The sequence below is a fragment of the Ceratotherium simum genome, chromosome 35, assembly GCF_057802395.1.
Source record: "Ceratotherium simum simum isolate JZ-2026a chromosome 35, ASM5780239v1, whole genome shotgun sequence".
In the NCBI taxonomy this organism is placed as follows: Eukaryota; Metazoa; Chordata; class Mammalia; order Perissodactyla; family Rhinocerotidae; genus Ceratotherium; species Ceratotherium simum.
This window is the reverse complement of record NC_141934.1, coordinates 23,620,902-23,640,267: the sequence shown is the minus strand read 5'-3', so window position 1 is coordinate 23,640,267 and position 19,366 is coordinate 23,620,902. Positions and strand designations below refer to the sequence as shown.

General features: G+C 34.8%; 1 protein-coding gene across 2 annotated transcripts in view; it reads left to right on the top strand.

Annotated features, from left to right (window-relative positions):
* The window catches only part of IFT81 (intraflagellar transport 81), a 78,444-nt gene that overhangs the window by 17,501 nt on the left and 41,577 nt on the right, over positions 1 to 19,366 (top strand). For both annotated transcript variants that reach the window (XM_004429994.2, XM_004429995.2), the window contains exons 9-11: positions 18 to 181; positions 1,737 to 1,832; positions 8,898 to 9,044. In XM_004429994.2, the coding sequence (XP_004430051.1) occupies positions 18 to 181; positions 1,737 to 1,832; positions 8,898 to 9,044 (407 nt within the window). The remainder of the gene's footprint in view (positions 1 to 17; positions 182 to 1,736; positions 1,833 to 8,897; positions 9,045 to 19,366) is intronic.

Sequence of the window (19,366 nt, the reverse complement as noted above, 5' to 3'; positions counted from 1 at the left end):
TCATTTTATTTTTAAAGGTTTAATGAAGAGACTAGAGGAGGAGATAAAGTTTAATTCATATATGGTAACTGAAAAATTTCCTAAAGAATTAGAAAACAAGAAAAAAGAACTGCATTTTTTACAAAAAGTGGTTTCAGAGCCTGCTATGGGCCATTCTGATCTCCTTGAACTTGAATCTAAAGTAAGTGACAGTCCTCTTCTTTTTATAGATCCCAATTTTATCTCATCCTCAGTCCTGTGAAAATTATGTGAACTGCTTTCTATAGTGTTCTACTCTTGACTCTTAAGTTAAGCTGTGCTAAGAGTTGACAGCTTTTATGAGGAGTTGTTCTTTATGAAAGATTATAGCATATGATGCTGTTACTTAATCCACATGATGTTATAAAAACCTAGTCAACTGGGCCAGCCCTGTGGCTTAGCGGTTAAGTGCGCACGCTCGACTGCTGGCGGCCCGGGTTCGGATCCCGGGCGCGCACCAACGCACCGCTTCTCTGGCCATGCTGAGGCTGCGTCCCACATACAGCAACTAGAAGGTTGTGCAGCTATGACATACAACTATCTACTGGGGCTTTGGGGGGAAAAAATAAATAAATTAAAAAAAAATCTTTAAAAAAAAAAAAAAAACCTAGTCAACTGATTATGTAACTAAGTAACTTGGATATATAAATTAATGCATATGATCGACTCATAGGTTTATGTATTTATAATGTAATCATTTAGATGGCAAATTTTAAAATATTTTAAATATCATTAATTTTTATTTCTAAGAATAATATTATAGCAATTTTATATTTAAAGCCAATATTTTTTATTAGCCTTTTATACCTGCTTTGGAATTACTAAATTTTCTTGTAATGTTCATTGAAACCTAACATTTTTGTTCCCTAGAAATAACACGCTAGTCAGATGTATATATTTTTTAAATAATTAAATATCATGAACATCGACTGAAAGGTTTTGACTTGCTTATCCTTTAATGTGCTTACTATGTGCTTAATAGCCACTACAATTAAATACATAATCTGACCATTTTATTCTTTTAATTTACTTTTTGAAATTAGATGTCTAAGTCATATTTGGCTCAAATTTAATGTCATAGAATTAAGAGAACTCTAGTCTTTTCAAAGGATAGATATACTGAAAGCCGTGTAATTTTTTTATTTGTTGAGGGACTATGTGCTTCTATTGGCTTTATTCAGTTTTACTTTATTACATTTGGGAAAGGTTTAGATTAATGAGTAGGATAAATGACAGCTATGGTAGAATCACAGATCATTAGAACAGGAAGGGTTTTTAGATGTCATCCATGTCACCTCTCAGCTGGGTTCATGAATTCCTTGTACTAAATCCCAGGGGAATGTTAGTCCGGATTTGCTTTATCACTTATAGTGACTTGAAAGTCACAACCTAGGTGAGGGGATAACTTCAGATTTTTAGAAATCATGTTTTTGATAATAATGCATAAATATTTCATGTAGAATATTTTAGGATAATTTAGACATGGATGGTTAAATCCATATAAGTAATCAAATTGTGTGAATATAGATCAGGAGCCGTGAAATGTAAATTGTTTATAAAAGTAATCATAACAACCCACTCATAACATTAATGGAACTGTTCCTCCCATTAAATCACTGATAAGAACTGTAAATTCAAAGCTTGGTTTGGCCAGATGTCCCTTAGTTTGTATAATCATAGGGAGAGTTTTAACCCTTTTTACTTTGATACTGTTTTAGATAAATGAAATGAACACACAGATCAATCAGCTGATTGAAAAGAAAATGATGAGAAATGAGCCAATTGAAGGCAAACTATCACTATATAGGCAACAGGTAAGACGACTCCTTTGGCCTACATATTTAGATCTGTAATCTTATTGGTGAACATCTTCATAAACACCATATGCTGTATTATCCATAGTCTTAAAGTGGGAAGAAAGTAAAGAATAAATGTTCTTCTGTCATTGCTAATCTCCAGATTATAATAGAATTTGTGGAAAAGCCACAAAACACACCTGTTTAAGTTTGAAATTCTATACACCTGATAATGCTTAGTTTCCTTAGTGTCTGCCAACTGTGGTGACAGAGCTATTTGTGTTTATATCTGTGAGTGTGGAATTTTTGTTTTAAATGAAAGCTTACCTTAAATGATATAAATCAAAATATTTATAATCTTTAATGAATTAAGGCAATATAGCTTTTCAGGTTTCAAGTTAGTTTGCAAGTATAGAATAAATTAAATTTTAGTGCTAAGGCGTTTATCATTTTATCCACAACTATTAGATTATGAGGGTATATATGTTGTTATGTATTTCTAGACAAAAGATTCAAATGAAAGCCATGGATTATCTGAAAGGAACCCAGGCAGGAGGAGTTTAGTCTGAAGAGCATTCTGTGATCTCAGAAAATACTGAGCTACGTAACAAAGCATTATTCAAGGACGCTGGAATTTTTAAAAACGTTTTTGTAATGGAAAATTTCAAGCGTATACAAAGGTAGAGAAAATAGTTCAGTAAACTCTCATGTGTCCCTAAGCTGTAGCAATCATGGCCATTCTTGTTTCATCTGTATCCCCAGCCGCAACTGGATTGTTTTGAAGCAAATCTTGAACTTCATATCATTTCATCTGTAAATATTTCAGAACATATTTCTAAAAAATAAAGGCTTTTAAAAAACTTAACAACATACCACATCTGAAAATTTTAATAATTCCTTAATATTGGCAAATATCTAGTCAGTGTTCAGATTTCCTTGATTGTCTCTTTCTTTCCTTTTTTTTAGTTGCTTTGTTTAATTAGGATCCACACAGGATTCATGTGCCTGCATTTGGTTATGTTCAAGTCTCTTTTAATCTATAGGTTCTCTTTCCTACTTATCTATTTATCTAATAATTTTCTTGCAATTTATTTATTGAAGAAACTTGTTTATCCTATAGCATTTCCTATAGTTTGTAGTTTACTGAGTGTGACCCTATGATGTCTTTTTAAGGTGTTCCTCTGTTTCCTATATGTCCTATATATTAGGACAAGAAGCTTGAACAGATTCTGGTTTGATTTTCTTTTTGGCAAGAATACTTTCTAGGTGGAATTATGTACTTTAATTTGGAGGTGATAATGTCTGGTTGTCTCTTTGTGATGTTAGCAGCCATTGATTACCATTGCCTATCCATTAATTTCTTTTTTGTGTGTGTGTGTGAGGAAGATCAACCCTGAGCTAACACCCACGCCAATCCTCCTCTTTTTGCTGAGGAAGACCGGCCCTGAGCTAACATCTATTGCCAATCCTCCTCCTTTTTTTCCTTTTTTTACTCCCCAAAGCCCCAGTAGATAGTTGTATGTCGTAGTTGCACATCCTGCTAGTTGCTGTATATGGGACACCACCTCAGCACGGTCGGAGAAGCAGTGTGTCAGTGCGTGCCCGGGATCCAAACCCGGGGCCGCCAGTAGCGGAGCTCACGCACTTAACTGCTAAGCACCACGGGGCTGGCCCCCGTTAATTTCGTTAGGGATTACAAAATGTTGATACTATGATTTCTTCTTCATTTATTAGCTGGACTATTTCTATAAAAAGAAACCTCCTCTCATCAACTATTTGGTTATCGTGCATTATAGTTCATATAGGAAAGGCGGGGTGCATGCTTGATTCTTATTTTTATCAATTTTCGAAATAAACTGGTTTCCTCCAACTCATTTTCATCTTCCAGCAGTAAGAGTGATCAATAAGGGTTAGTTTTTAATTTTTTGATTGTTCCTTTATTTAATGTCATTATGAATCATAGATGTAATCATATTTGATAAGTTTCAAACATTTTTTTATTGATGCTCAAATTGTCCCATTTTTGGCTAGTAGGATGCTTTTCAAGTTAACTTCTGAGTCCTTTTAAGATTCTATTTGTCTTTGATAATGTCCTTGCTTTCTGATATGATTAAAATATTTCTAAGCTCATTTTCGACATTTCCTACCCTAGACCTGGAATTAGACTTTCTTCTATGAGCCTGATTTGTTTTAGTAGGAAATGATGTTTAGAGACCACAATCTGGGCCTTACAGGACATTTGGTCCTGTCCAAAACGTCCATAAGACATTTGGTCCAAAGGACATTTGGTTCATAAGACATTCGGTCCATGCCAAAAGGTCCTTGATATCTGGTCAGATTTGGTCCCGTCCAAAATGTCCATGGAGACATTAGGTCTACACCAAAAGGTCCTTGATATTTGGTCTTGTCCAAAACCATTTGGCATGGACCAAATATACTCATGGACATTTGGGACAGGACCAAATGTCAAGGACCTTTTGACGTGGACCAAATGTCGGCTAATCCAATCTGGGTTGTATTAGGATTTCTCATTGCTACTGGGGTGGCCAGTTGTTTTAAGGTCTTTTCAGTGGACAGAGCTAAGAAGTAGTTTTTCTCTTTTTCTGTCATAAAGTACACCATGTACATCAAAATATACTAAAGTACACCATGTACTAAAGTACATCGTACTAATCCTTCCAGTTCAGATTCAAGACTACTGGGGTTTTATTTAACCTCGTCAATCTCATGTCTTTCTCCTTATCCCACATTGAAAATTCAGGCTCTCAGTAACACCAACATAATTTAATTCATTATTTGCTTTAGTCCATTGGCACCATCATAATTCACCATTTGCTGTAATCCATACTTTACATACAACAGTTTCAAAATAAAAGTACCAGTACTACCACCAAAAATATGATTATTGCTGAAAATTGTTTTTTAGTTTGTTTTGTCTTTATGGTATATCCCACTAGGGATATACAGTCAAATTACTGTTTTAAAGTCACTTAGAATAATTCTGTATGGTTATGCCACAGATTAAACTGGATACATGTGTACATTTATTTAGATTTTTAGGCATTATTTTTTAGGGATTAATTTGTTTTATAATTATTTAAAATAGTTACATGATTCCAGGTCAAATCTACAAAGCAAGAAATATTCAAAGAAGTTTCTAGCATCTACCCTGTGCTATCCACCCTATTCTTTCCTTCCCCCATAGGTAATTATTTTTTTAATTTTTAGTTTATTATTCCTTTAAAAAATAACATTATATATTCATATATCTCTCCCTTCTTAAAGAAAGAAGAGCATATTATACACACTTTATTCTCCATGCTTTTTTTATTCTTAGCAATATATGCTTTATTCCTTTCTTTAATAACTTTTTTGAGATACAATTTACATACCATACAATTCACCCATTTAAGGTGTACAATTCAATGGTTTTTAGTATATTCACAGAGTTGTGCAACCATCACCACAATCAATTTTAGAACATTTTTATCACCCCAGAAAGAAACCCTAAACCCATTAGCAGTCACTTCCCATTTCCCCCTGAACCTCCAGCCCTAGACAACTACCAGAGACCAAACTGTCTCAATAGATTTGTCTATCATGGACATTTCATATAAATGGAATCATATAATATGTGGTCCTTTGTGACTGACTTCTTTCACTTTGCATACTGTTTTTAAAGTTCATCCATGTCATAGCATGTATCAGTACTTCATTCTTTTTTTATTACAGAGTCATATTCCATTGTATGCTTATATCACATTTTGTTTATCCTTTCATCAGTTGATGGGCATTTGGGTTGTTTCTACTTTTTGGCTATTATGAGTAATGCTGCTATGAACATTCTTGTACAAGTTTTTGTGTAGAAATATGTTTTCATTTCTCTTGATTATATTCCTAGGAGTGGAATTGCTGGTTCATATGATAATTCTGTGTTTAAAATTTTGAGGAAATGGGTGACTACTTTCCAAAGCGGCTGCACCATTTTGCATTCCTACCAGCAGTGTGTGAGGGTTTTGATTTCTCCACATTCTCACCAGCACTTGTTATTTATCTTTTCTATTATAGCCAAACTAGTGGGTATGCTTATTCCTGTTCACAGTCACATAGTATTCCACTGAGTGGGTTTTCCACAGTTCATTCAGCCACTCCCCAGTTGGTGGACATTTGAGTTGTTGCCCTTCTTTTGCTATTACAAATTGTGCTTCAATAAATAGCTTTTTGTTTATGTCTTTGCATATTTTTTGCCAGTGTATCTTTGGGATATAGTACCAGAAGTGAGATTGCTACATCAAAGGGTAAATGTATATGTATGTTTGCTAGATATTGCCAAATTCCTCTCCATAAGGGTTGTAGCATTTTAAATTCCCACCTGCAATGTATGAGAATGCCTGTTTCCTCACAGCCTTGCCAATAGAGTATGTTGTTGAACTTTTAGATTTTTGTAATGAGAAATGGTATCTTACAATAGTTTTAATTTTCATTTATCTTACTGTAAACAGGGTTGAGCATCTTTTCACATGAGTTAGTCATTTTAATTTCTTTTTCTATGAATTGTTCCTTTATATCTAAACCTATTTTTTCTATAGGGTTGTTGGCTTTTTTTTCTAGTTTTAGAAACTCTTTATATATTTAGGAATATTGACTGTTTGTCTAGCTAATAAGTGTAACATTTTTCCCCAGTTTAGTATTTGCCTTTTTACTTTACTTATGGTGTTATTTTGCCATGGAAAAGTTCTTCATTTTTATGAAATCAAATTTATCAGTTCTTTCTCTTATTACTTCAGATTTTCGTCATATTTAGGAACATTTTTTCCTCTTGTAAGTTTATAGAAAAATTTACTCATTTTCTTTTCAGACTTCTATGATTTAGTTTTTTATATTTAAATCTCTGATCTGTTTAAAATTTTTTGCGATGTATGGTATTTATTGTATATGGCTATCCAATTATCCAGTTGTCCTGATACCTATTAGTAAAAAGTCCATTTTTCCCCTGTGGATTTGAGATTCTACCTTTGTTTTATTTGAAATGTAAAAATGCTATTGGATTTATTTCTAGATTTTCTTTTGTTCCACGGGCCTGTTTATGTACCCACACTAGCTGTTTTATTTAAAGAAGCTTTATAATCAAGTTCTTTTTTTTTTTAAACAATTTTATTTATTTATTTTTTTGTGTGTGAGGAAGATCAACCCTGAGCTAACATCCATGATAATCCTCCTCTTTTTGTTGAGGAAGACTGGCTCTGAGCTAACATCTATTGCCAATCCTCCTCCTTTTTTTTTCCCCCCAAAGCCCCAGTAGATAGTTGTATGTCATAGTTGCACAGCCTTCTAGTTGCTGTATATGGGACGCGGCCTCAGCATGGCCGGAGACGCGGTGCGTCGGTGTGCGCCCGGGATCCGAACGCGGGCCGCCAGTAGCAGAGCACGCGTACTTAACTGCTAATCCACGGGACCGTCCCTATAATCAAGTTCTAATATCTAATAAAAGTAGCCACCTTCACCCCAACTGCTTTACTTTCTCAGGATTTTTCTTACAATTCATGTTTGTATGTTTTTCCAAATGAGCTTTATTATCAACTTGTCTAGCTCTAGGAAAAAAACATAATTTTTTAATTATTGGGGTTGCTTTATATTTATTAATTACCTCAGGACTTACATCTTTATGATATTGAGTCCTCCTGTCTATGAACATGGTATGTCTCTCCATTTGTTCAAGTTATTTTTGTTTCTTTCAGGAGTGTTTGATAGTTTTCCTCATAAAGTTTTAGAACTTCTCTTATTAAATTTATGGTTACATATTTTATTTTATTTTTTGCTTTTATAAATGAAGGGCTTTTCTTTCCTTATGTCTTCTGACTGATTTGTCTATGAAAGCTATTGATTTGTTTTCTGTAGTTTTTCCATAGATTCATTTGGTTTTTTAAGTACATAATCATATCCTATGAAAATTCCAATTTTTCCTTTCAAATTCTTATGCTTCTAATTGCTCTCTCTTGTCTAATGGTATGAACGAATACCTTCAACACGATATTAAATTGTAGTGGAGATAGTGGGCATTTTTATCTTTTTCCAGACTTTAGTGGGAGATACCCTCATGTTCCTCTGTTAAGGAAGATCCTGGTTTGGGCTGAGGTTTATATTTATTTATTTTATCATATTAAGGAAATATACCATCAATTCCTATACAATTCTGGTACTCTCATCATTCCTTCTCTTCTTTTTTTTGGCTGGAATAATTCTATAGAGAGAAACATTCCGTCATCACCTGTCTTTTCATTTTTTAAACAAGAAGGACAATAGAATTTTTTAAAGAGTTTGCACTAGAGATTTCCCTTCTCCTGTCAAATTGTTTGCAGAAAATATTTGTACTATTTCACTTAAGAAGACAGTTTGGCTAATGTTTTTCTTAAGCTTAGTATAGCCATGGTTTGTTTAAAGAAATCTCCCAAGAGTTGCTAACTAATATAAAATGCTGCAATAATGGCTAAGAGCAGCCATTTGGATTGTGTAAACATTTGCATAATTCTGGTGAGTCAGATATTTGGTTTTAAACCTGCGTTTTATGTATTAGAATGCCCCAAATATAATAGATGTTTTAACATTTGATTTTAAAAGTATGGATATTGAATTTAGATAAGATGACCTTGTGTTATAGTTTTGAGAAGAAAGTGTTCTTGTTTTCGCCAATAAAAAGAATCCCACCATGCAGAGAAACAATAGACTTAGTGATAGCTTCTATTTACTTACCTAGAATGTATTTTCGTTAGCATTCGAGTGTTACTTGACAAGATCTTAATATTTTTATTACTATTGCATTTTTGTTTCTCTGCTGATATGTCCTATAATATCAGGGCCTTTGTCTTCCAAAATGTTTTTAGGTTAGTATTTAATATACATTGCATACTCGTCCTAAAAATATAACTGGTGATGATAGATAGTAGGGCAAGAAGTATTGATCAGGAAAAGCATACCTGATATTAAAAATTTAGCTCAGTAAAATCTAAAAAATAGATAATTTCACAAGATAATAGAAAGTTAATTGTATGTCTTATTTGACATTTATATTTAATGCTCAATTAGGCATCCATCATTTCTCGTAAAAAAGAAGCCAAAGCTGAGGAACTTCAGGAAGCAAAGGAGAAGTTAGCCAACTTAGAGAGAGAGGTGTCAGTGAAGACAAATCAGACCCGTGAATTTGATGGCACTGAAGTTTTGAAGGGAGACGAGGTAAGTTGAGGTATCTAATGGGACAGAGATATGAATATGGTTTTTGTTTGAAACAGTTAGTGTTTTTGACTTTTTTAGTTTAAATATCAATAATGGGAAGTTCATCTTATTTTATGGAACCTATTTATTTAAAACTGAAAACTCTGCAATAATATTGAGATATTCTTGATGTATAACAATAGAGATCTTAGTGATTTTATGTCCCACATTTTCACTTTTTAATTAAGTGGATTTATATTGGATTTATACAAGTGTTAAGTTATAAAAGTGAAACAAAATGAGTAGGAACTAAGAGATAAGACAAAAATTTATATTTGTTGATAAATGTAATTCCATAAAGGGCTGAGAAAAGATCATCACTAAGTTACTTTGTCAGTAATGTGTATTTTGCCAGTGGGATGGGTACCATTAAAATGACTTCATTGTAGATGCTTACCAATTATAAAAATAGGATTATATCTTGCATTGCTATATACTTTAATTTTTGAACAATGCTTTAACGGCTGTTATTTCATTTAGCCTTCTGTCAGACTCCTGAGATTAGTAGGACAAGTAACATTGTTGCTTATAGATAACTAAACTTAAGCACCAAAAATATAATTCCCCATCTCCTTTTCATAAAGTTAGCTCAAGAAAGAGTGAATGAATGAAGGAAAATATCTTGTCTTCAGCTCAGTACTTTTTTTAGCAAATCAAGTAATAGATCATATTTTAATTCCTAAACATTGCCTGTACTTTACCACCTCTTAATGGCTTTTTTATTTTCTATTAGCTACTAGGCCTCAGCAAAAGCTACTTTGAAAAGCTGCTCCTGTTGAAACCTCATTTTGGCTTTGAAAACTTATCGAATTCATACTGTTAACAAATTGGTAGTGAAACTTCACTGTGCCCAACACAAATGAATTGTTCCCACGGTACCACTTTTCTCTGTGGTGCTTCTGACTGTAGTCTCCCACCATGCCTTTTAGCTTATTGAGGAGGTAGTAGATTTCAGAAGTCAACACTTGATTGAAAAATTCCTTTGGCTTTGAACATCCAAAGGAATGTTCCAGATTGCTTTAAGATATGGGAATATTTTTAAATGATACTTGGAAGCCAACAGCATGTGCTTCGTGACAACCTTGCTATCCAGGAAAAAAAAAAGATTAATTATGCAGCAATTTTGATTTATAAGCCATCATGCTACCTCCTAGCATTTTATCTTTTCTTAAGAAAATGCTGCCCAATTGTCAAGAAATACTAATTGCTATCGCTACATTTAGCGTGAATAGTGCTTATAATTCAGTATTAGATATTTCCTCTATGCAAATGTGAGGGAAAAGAACCTAGTGCCAAGCTATTAGCTTTTATTTTATTTATTTTTTTATTTATTTTTTTTTTTGTGAGGAAGATCAGCCCTGAGCTAACATCCGTGCTAATCCTCCTCTTTTTGCTGAGGAAGACCGGCCCTGAGCTAACATCTGTTGCCAATCCTCCTCCCTTTTTTTCCCCCAAAACCCCAGTAGATAGTTGTATGTGATAGTTGCACATCCTTCTAGTTGCTGTATGTGGGACGCGGCCTCAGCATGGCCGGAGAAGCGGTGCGTCGGTGCGTGCCCGGGATCCGAACCCAGGCCGCCAGTAGCGGAGCACGCGCACTTAACCGCTAAGCCACCGGGCCGGCCCTATTAGCTTTTATTTTTGATAAATTATGGTGACTAGGAGAAGTATCTGATGACAGAAAAAGGCATACTTTTTTTTTAAGGGGTAAAAGATAACTTTGGAAATGATAAGGTCAACTTAATTTTTAAAGAATGTCTGATTAGAAACTAGAACAAATCAAGTAAATCATTTGGCAGTTACCTAAAAGAACAGAAGGTATTGGGGAGCATTAAGCATAATTTTATAAAGAACAAATCTTGGTAGACTAATTTCATTTTCTACTTTGATAAAGTGATAGACCATACGGACAAAAGGGAGGAAGTTTATTATACTTAAAATTATATAATATAGCTGGACTTCACTGAGATTTCATTTGGTATCCCATGGTAATCACCAAAAAGTGATGTTTTTTGCCACCCATCTGTTAACATAGTTGGTGAGAGGGTATCAAGAAGTGTTAGCATGGTGTTTGGAAAGAATGCTATGCCAGGAGTCAGAAATAGGAGAATGAGGAAAGGGAGGGCTGACATTGTTGAGCACTTTTGATACAGGGCTCTGTGCTAGATGCTTTGCAAACATATGCTTCTTTACCTCTTGTAAGAGATGTTATTGTTATTTATGTTTTACAGTTGAGTGAAGCTCAGGGAGGTTATAGATTCACACAGCTAAGAAGTGGCCAAGATGGGATCCAGGTTTCGCTCACGTGTTCCTATTGACCTTGAGTAAAATGGGGGTGATTGCTCTTCATTGTCCTTAGGAAGAACACGTGAAATAATGGATGTCAAAGCTTCCAAGAAACTTACAGGCTCAGTCAACATGTAACATCTGGCATCCGAAAATAATTTTTCCTGTGGGCCACATGTTACTACATGTGTGAGAGGCAGTATAGTGGAATGGTTAAGAGCATGGGTTCTAGAACTTGGTTGTTTAAGTGCATATCCTGCCTTTGTCAACTTACCAGCTGGGTGGCCTTGGGCGGGTTCCTTACCTCTTTGTACTCAGCTGTAAAATGTGACTGTTACTAGTATATACCTCCTAGAATTATTATTATATATATACGCATACACACATATATGTGATACCCATATATATATATATATATACACACACACATACATATATATATTATAAAATATCCTAATTCATCCTCTCATAAAGCCTATGAGGTAAATATTATCTCCATTTTATAGTTGAGGAAACAGGCTTAGAGAAATTTAAGTAACTTGCCTAAAGTCACACAGTTAGTGAATTGCAGAGCAGGGATTTGAACCCAGGTCTGAAAGCCTCTGCAGCTGTGCTCCTAAGTGAATACTGTTGCTATTCTTCAAGGTACTACTAGAATGAGAGAGTCACATTTGACTCTAAACAGGACTACATTGTAGACAGTCATTAACTGGAAATGTTAGCTTGCTAGAAACTGTATGACAGCCATTTGTTTGGGTGTAAACCTTATTTCCTTGATTACCCATATATATTAATTAATCTTTTCTTGGAAAAATTTAGGAATGTAACTGTGTTAATAAGGATAAATGTAACAAATACTATATATATAGTAATTGATATTCCTTTGTCATTGTCTTTTTAGAGGTCGGTTGGCAGTTTTTAAAGTTCAGTGTTGAAGTATGCTTTTTTAATTTTTTTTTTATAAGGTCAGTTGTATTTCCTGCTTGATATTTCTTTCTTTCTTTTTTTTTTGAGGAAGATTGGCCCTGAGCTAACATCTGTTGCCAATCTTCCTCCTTTTCTCCTTTTTTCTCCCCAAAGCCCCAGTAGATAGTTGTATGTCATAGTTGTACATCCTTCTATGTGGGACGCCACCTCAGCACACATAGGTCCGTGTCCAGGATCCAAATGGGTGAACCCGGGGCTGCTGAAGCGGAGTGCATGAACTCAACCACTATGCCACTGGGCAGGCCCCTGAAGTATGCTTTTTGATGCTTCCTACTGCCATTAAAATTAATATTCCAGATGTTACATTTTGTCTAAGAATTTTAGCTCTTCTGATTGCAGATGACAAGTGCTACAGGCATTTGTTCGTCACTAGACTTTTTCTTTAGTGTTCCCTTGATTTTTCTTATTAATAAAAGATAAAGTATCTAAAAATGCTTTTTTTCCAATATATTTTGGTTATCATTTTAGTTTCATTGTGTTGCCTTGTTTAAGGCAAATCACAGGAATAAGCACAGGTATGTGTTTATCTCTTATTCTGCCGATTTCTGATGTAAGTAGGAATTTCTTGAACAGTTGAAATTATCTTCTCAATGATAGAGATTTTCTTGCCGTTCTAGGCTATCTTGATTTCTTTCTCTTCCCACCAGTATTTGGTAGGTGATAAAAAGCTTAAGTTTGGAGACTACAGTCTCTTAACATAATTAAAAATTGATTATAATTAATATCTATATTTTATATCTTGAAGTTTTTTATATTGGATTTAAGTATATAATAAAGTATAAATCTGGTTGAATTGATATTCTCAAAGAATTTTGGTTGCTGTCATCTGTGAGAGAAGTCACCCAAAAAATGCCATAAAGCTTTGCCCTTGATCCTGACCTGTTTATTATTATCAATAAGTTAGATAAATAATAATAATAACTGTTTATTATGCAATTACAATGTGCCAGATACCATATTAGGCTTATTATATACATTATCTCATTTATTTTATTGAACAACTCTGTGAGATAGATATGATTATTATTCTTAGTTTTTATAGATAAAGGAACTGAGGCAAAGGAAGATTTATGCTAACTTACCCAAGATCACATTGCTAGTAAGTAGTAGTACCATGATTTGAATTAAGTCAGTCTGGCTCTAGAACCCTTAATAATTTTCATATGACAGGAACTCAAAGGAATAGTCAACCTGAGACAGATGATAGAATTATGATTCAAAATGATCTTGGTAGGTAGGAGCTTTGTGCTTAAACTTACAAAATGCCATTAATGGAATTATAAATATAATGTCATAGAATTCGAGCTTTGTCTGCCAGCTCAACACATCACCCATTAGTAATGCAGCTTTAAAAAACAAAATATTAAACTCCATTAGTAAAAATGTAATATCCTATTTATAGTGAAATTATGCCTGGAATATTATTTTACATTTTTGGCTTCATGTTTTAAGAGGGACATAGTCAAGCCAGAGTCCAAGTGAGGGTGACCAAAATGGATGAAAAATCTGGAAACTTTCATAGAAAGAATTGATTATGTACTACCTGAGAATAAAAAACTACAGAAAGAATTTCATTTAAATATCAAAAGGATTATGGAAAGGATGCTGTGCAGAAAAGAATTAACATAGCAGGCCTGAAACTGCTGTTCTTCGAAAAGCTCACTTGCAAGGTTGGCCCTTGGGCAAGCCCTGTGGCTTCGCTACTGGCGGCCCTGGTTCAGATCCTGGGCGCGCGCCGACGCACTGTTTCTCTGGCCATGTTGAGGCCGCGTCCCACATACAGCAACTAGAAGGATGTGCAACTATGACATACAAATATCTACTGGAGCTTTGGGGGGAAAAAAAAAGGAGGATTGGCAATAGATGTTAGCTCAGAGCCGGTCTTCCTCAGCAAAAAGAGGAGGATTAGCATGGATGTTAGCTCAGGGCTGATCTTCCTCAAAAAAAAAAAAAAAAAAAAGTTGGCCCTAGGCTGGCATTTGGGGACTTGGATTTTAGAAGGATTCCCACCATTCCCTGATAAGAATGGCTCACTGTGCCTAACCTGTATGTACAAAAAGTGTGGTTTATGTTGAACACCTGCTTTCCTTCTGGGAGTCTAGAATTTTGGTATGGGCTAGGCAGAGTAAGCCTACGTGAGCAGCCCCCAGTAGAAACCTTGGGCGCTGAGTCTCTAATGAGCTTCCCTGGTTGGCAACATTTCACAGGTATTATTACAACTCGTTGCTGGAGGAATTAAGGGAGAAGATTCTTGGAAACTTGCCCCTGGTTTCCTCTGGACTTCACCCCATGTGCCTTTTCCCTTTGCTGATTTTGCTTTGTATCTTTTCACTGTAATAAAGCATAGCCAAGAGTATGACTCTGCTGAGTCCTGTGAGTCCTCCTAGGAAATCATTGAACCTGGGGATGGTCTTGGGGACCCCCAACACAGAGAGATTAGCATTATTCCTGTTTGCTCGACAGAAGGCAGAATTAGGACCAATGGATGGTGATGAAAAAGAAACATTGATTGACTATAAGGAAAAATTTCTACCACTTAAACTTTTTTCAGTAATGAAGTAAACTCATTTCAGTAATGAGGTGCTTTGGTGAAGTAGAGTGCTCCACCATTTAAAATATTCTAACAGAAGCTGGATGAGGGGCATTTTAGAGGTAATGTGTGTATTGAGTAGAAAAAAGATTGTACTGGATCAGTATTTTGGGTTTTTTAATCTTAAAAAATCTGATTATACAAGGAATACCTGAATACATTCTCATGGTATGAAAATCAAACAATACACATAAAACAAAAGTCCCCCTTGATTGCCTCCTACTCCCAATCCCAGTCCCTCAGTCTCTTTTCCAAAGAGAAAACACTGCTACCAGTTTTCTGTATCCTTTCAGCCCTTTCTCTGGAGATAAATACAGATATAGATAATATTGTTTTTGGGTTTTTAAAAATACGAATGGTGTTATACTCTGTGTTTTGTGCAATTTGCTTTTAATAACATGTCTTAGAGGTTTTTCCATGTCACTAATTGAAGAGGCTGTTCTGTAGAGGTTAAGAGAATCATCTCTGGAGCCAGAACTCCAGATCTCTGCTCTGCCACCTATTAGCTGTTCAACGTTAACATGTTACCTGACTCCTCCATGCCTCAGTTTCCTTGTCTATGAAGTGGGAATAATAACAGTACTCACCTCATATGGTAGTTATGAGGGTTAAATGAGTTAATACAAGTAAGCAATATACAACAGTGCCTGGCTTATAGGAAACAATAAATATTACCTGCAGTTATAATAATAATTATTGTCGTGTACTTCTCTTCATTTAACTGCTACATTGTGTTCCATGGAATGGATGTACCAAATTTATTCCAACCCAGAGTGTACAGGAATATCTGTTTCCTCTGTTACTTAAACTCTTCACCAGCACTTGATCCTCAATCTTTTAATTTTTTGTCATTCTGACAGTATTTTGTTTTTATTTTCATTTTTCTCGATTAGGAGTGAGATTGAGCATCTGTCCACATAATCTGGAAATTGTTTTCTTCTAGTCTGTCATTTGTATCTTAACTTTGTATATGGTGTCTTTTGTCACACAGAGGGTTTTCTTTCCTTTTTTTCAAACAGCTTTATTGAGATATAATAAACATATAATAAACTGCATTTATTTAGTGTAAATTATTGCTGTTATCCCAAGTTATGATAATATTAAAATCCTGTCCCAATATTTGAAGTTAAGTGACCTTAGTTTTCCATAATTTGGAGTTCCATAAAACTCCAAATTATGCAGGATTCAGTGTGAGAGGAGATAGAAAAACACAGTATTATAGCATAGTATGATAGTTAATGGTCATAATTATGACTCTGAGTTGTCAATGAAAGGTTGCTGTGATCAGTATGATTTTTTTAAGATAACAGAAAGAGCTTAAGTAGCATCTCTTCCGGGAAGCATAACGCTGTTTTCCCAGGTCACACACACAACCTTGAAATGTATTTCCATAGCACTCTGTTCATGTGTGTTGTAACATACAGCACACTTAACATCAGTTGTTCGATTTCTGCGTCCCCTAAGAAACCAGTAAGTTCCATGATGGCAGGGGCATATCTCTTGTTCACCACCATTACTTAAAAGCTGGCATGTAATAGACACTTGGTAAACGTGTAGAAAACCTGAATGAAAGTGTATAATCTAATCTAGATTTTTTTTTCATTAGAAAAGTGATAACGTTAAAAATGTCTTGGCACTTCAATTGATAAGAAAAATTATTTATATGTAACTCTTCATCCTAACCATAGTTGTTTATTGTGTTTTATAGATAAAGTTATTTTTAAATACCTGACCACAAACCTAAATTTTCCATTTAATATGGTAGCCTCCAGTCAATTCTTTTGGTAAGTATGATTTTTGCCCTTTCATAGGCAGCAGTCTGAGCTTGAAGACTTTGTCTCAATGGAAGAGCAAAGAACACAGTCTGTGCTTCTTATAGTCGTACCACATAGCTACTGATTTTTACCATTTTAGTCACCTTGATATCTCTGAATCTCTGGTTTAATTATTTGAAAAGCAAACAAAGAATCAGCCCTAATGACGCAGTGCTAGGACCCTTCCCAGAGCTGTCATTCAAATGCATGCATGCCTTTTGGGTCTCAACTTTTTTATAGCAACAAATGGACCTCTGGTTAAGGTTCCATTGGCATTTCATGCATTGAAAGGTCACTCCAGGTTTATGGTGTATGGGTATAGAGTCTATTGTGTTTTCTCCCCTAACCATTAGAAGAAGCTCAGCTGTTTTGCAGTTAACGGCTACTTTAAAAATGTGCTGGGTCAAATAATATTCGTAAGCAGCTTTAGAAAGGGCCAACCAATTCATTCTACAGCTACCGACAGAAATCCTAGAGCTGAATTGCAAAGATTATGAAATCTTCTTTAAATACTTCAAAGAGAAGCACAATGAAGATAAGGGAGTCCTGGCAAGATTTGCTGCAGCTGTCAGATCCCGAAAAATTAGGAATCAAATTTTGACACTTGTAATTAAATCATCCACCCTTCTAAGTGAGCCCAGGCAAACCTGTGATATTTTTAGAACCTTCAAATCACATTACACTCTTCAGAGTTCATAGCAGGACCTGAGGCCCCTAACATTTCCCAAGAGACAGAACAAAACAGAGTCAAATAAATTTGGCTCAAATTCTGTTCACTGTAACAGAAGTAGTGTATTATGTATGCAATCTAGCTAATGCCGCAATTTTAACCCACAATTTGAAAACTTTTCATAAACCTTTTATTGAGAGGTAACTGCTTGGACAGCGGTTGAAAACCCCATTAGGGATATAGTAACAGCTGTCTGGTGGTGATTTGATTTACAATAGAAGCACAGAGACCTTGGATGGTATGATTAACTGTGTTTCACAGACGGATGTTCTTGTGCCACAAGTTTCTATTAAGACAGATTTCTACCAGCATATATCATATTCCTTATTATAGACTCTCTCAAAAGAATTAGCAGTTAACTGTCCACTACCATATGTAGGCAATTACATTTTTTTTGCTTGACTTGTTGAAATTTTCTAATTTAAAGTGAAAAATGTAATACTAACAGGTTGGAAAAGGTTAGAATAGGATTTGTATGTGTGTGTCTATATAAATGGCGCTGGTTATGATGGGCGATTTGAAAAGACTGTCATTTTAGCAGAAAACAAAGGTTGCTTTGAAACATTTTTTTCTTGCTTTAAAACAAATAGTAACTCGGAGACCAGACTTGAGGGAGTTCAAATGATTTATGACATGAAGCATGACATAAACAGATGGCCTTTTCAGATTTTCTGCAAGTCTGAATTCAGACAGAATACAAGACACTGACAAATGGGCAAAAAAATTATGGCCATTGAGCATATTCATGCTACTCTTGAATGGTTGGTGTTATCTCATCTCACACCTAACTCTCTTGGGCCTATTTCTGTAGTTTTCTATGCTTAAAAATCATTTGATGAAATACCTGACAAAGATGTGATCTAATTAAGAAGTGGAAAATAGGATGGATATTGGACTAACAGGATCTGGGGACATAAGTACTCAGTTTAGTCCAGTTTTTCTAACTTGCTGAACTTTGGTGAGTTGTACTAATTTCTTTGTAGGTTTCCTTCTCTGTAACAAGAGAATAGTGCTTTTAAAAAAAGTAGCTCTTTGTGGTTCTCGACAATATGAAGTACTGATTATATGGTTGTCTCGTGAAGTCCTCGTGGCTAATTACTGTGGACATAGTTTTCATGCCAGATATTGAAGTGGAAAATTTGCAGCAGGAGCAGAGATTCTTGTTTCCACGTAAATATCCAGAATGATGTCTGGAATCCAGTAATACTTTTAAGTTTCAGAAACGCTTGAAAAGCATTTGTAAATAGTTACATACTTAGGGAAATAAGCTGCCTTGTCCATTTAAAAAGCTAGCCCAGATTTTGATCATTACTATTAAAGGTTCTAAAACATACTGAATGGATTAAAGGAGAAAGAACATCTGTCAAATTCCATTTTGATCACAAGGGAGCTGAATCTGTAAAATTGGTCCCTAAACCAGAAGCTAGCAGTATAAAGCATTAAGATCTCAGCATCTAAAATGATGACTTCTCTTTCATAAGTGACAGGTTTAGACTACAAATGTGTATTGTTCCACATGATTAGTAACAGCTGCTATAATGGGCCTTCCTCCACAGCAGCAAGCTTTATAGTTCATTTTAATGACAAATTTGCTTGATTGACCTGCTGTAATGCACTGTAGAAAGCTGTTTCCTTAAGGTCCCAAGGATTTGTTGCTTGTCTCCTATGCTAGAGTTCCTTTAAAAATATTTTTATATTTTTTAAATATTTAAGAAATAAATCTCAAAGAATTGACTCATAACCCTACCTGCCCAACACAACAGCTATTTTTATTTCTTAATTTTCTCCCAATCTTGGTTTATAGACATATATACAAAATTTTTACATAGTTGTTCTCAGATTATGTAGATTTGTAGTTGCTTGCAGTAATAATTTT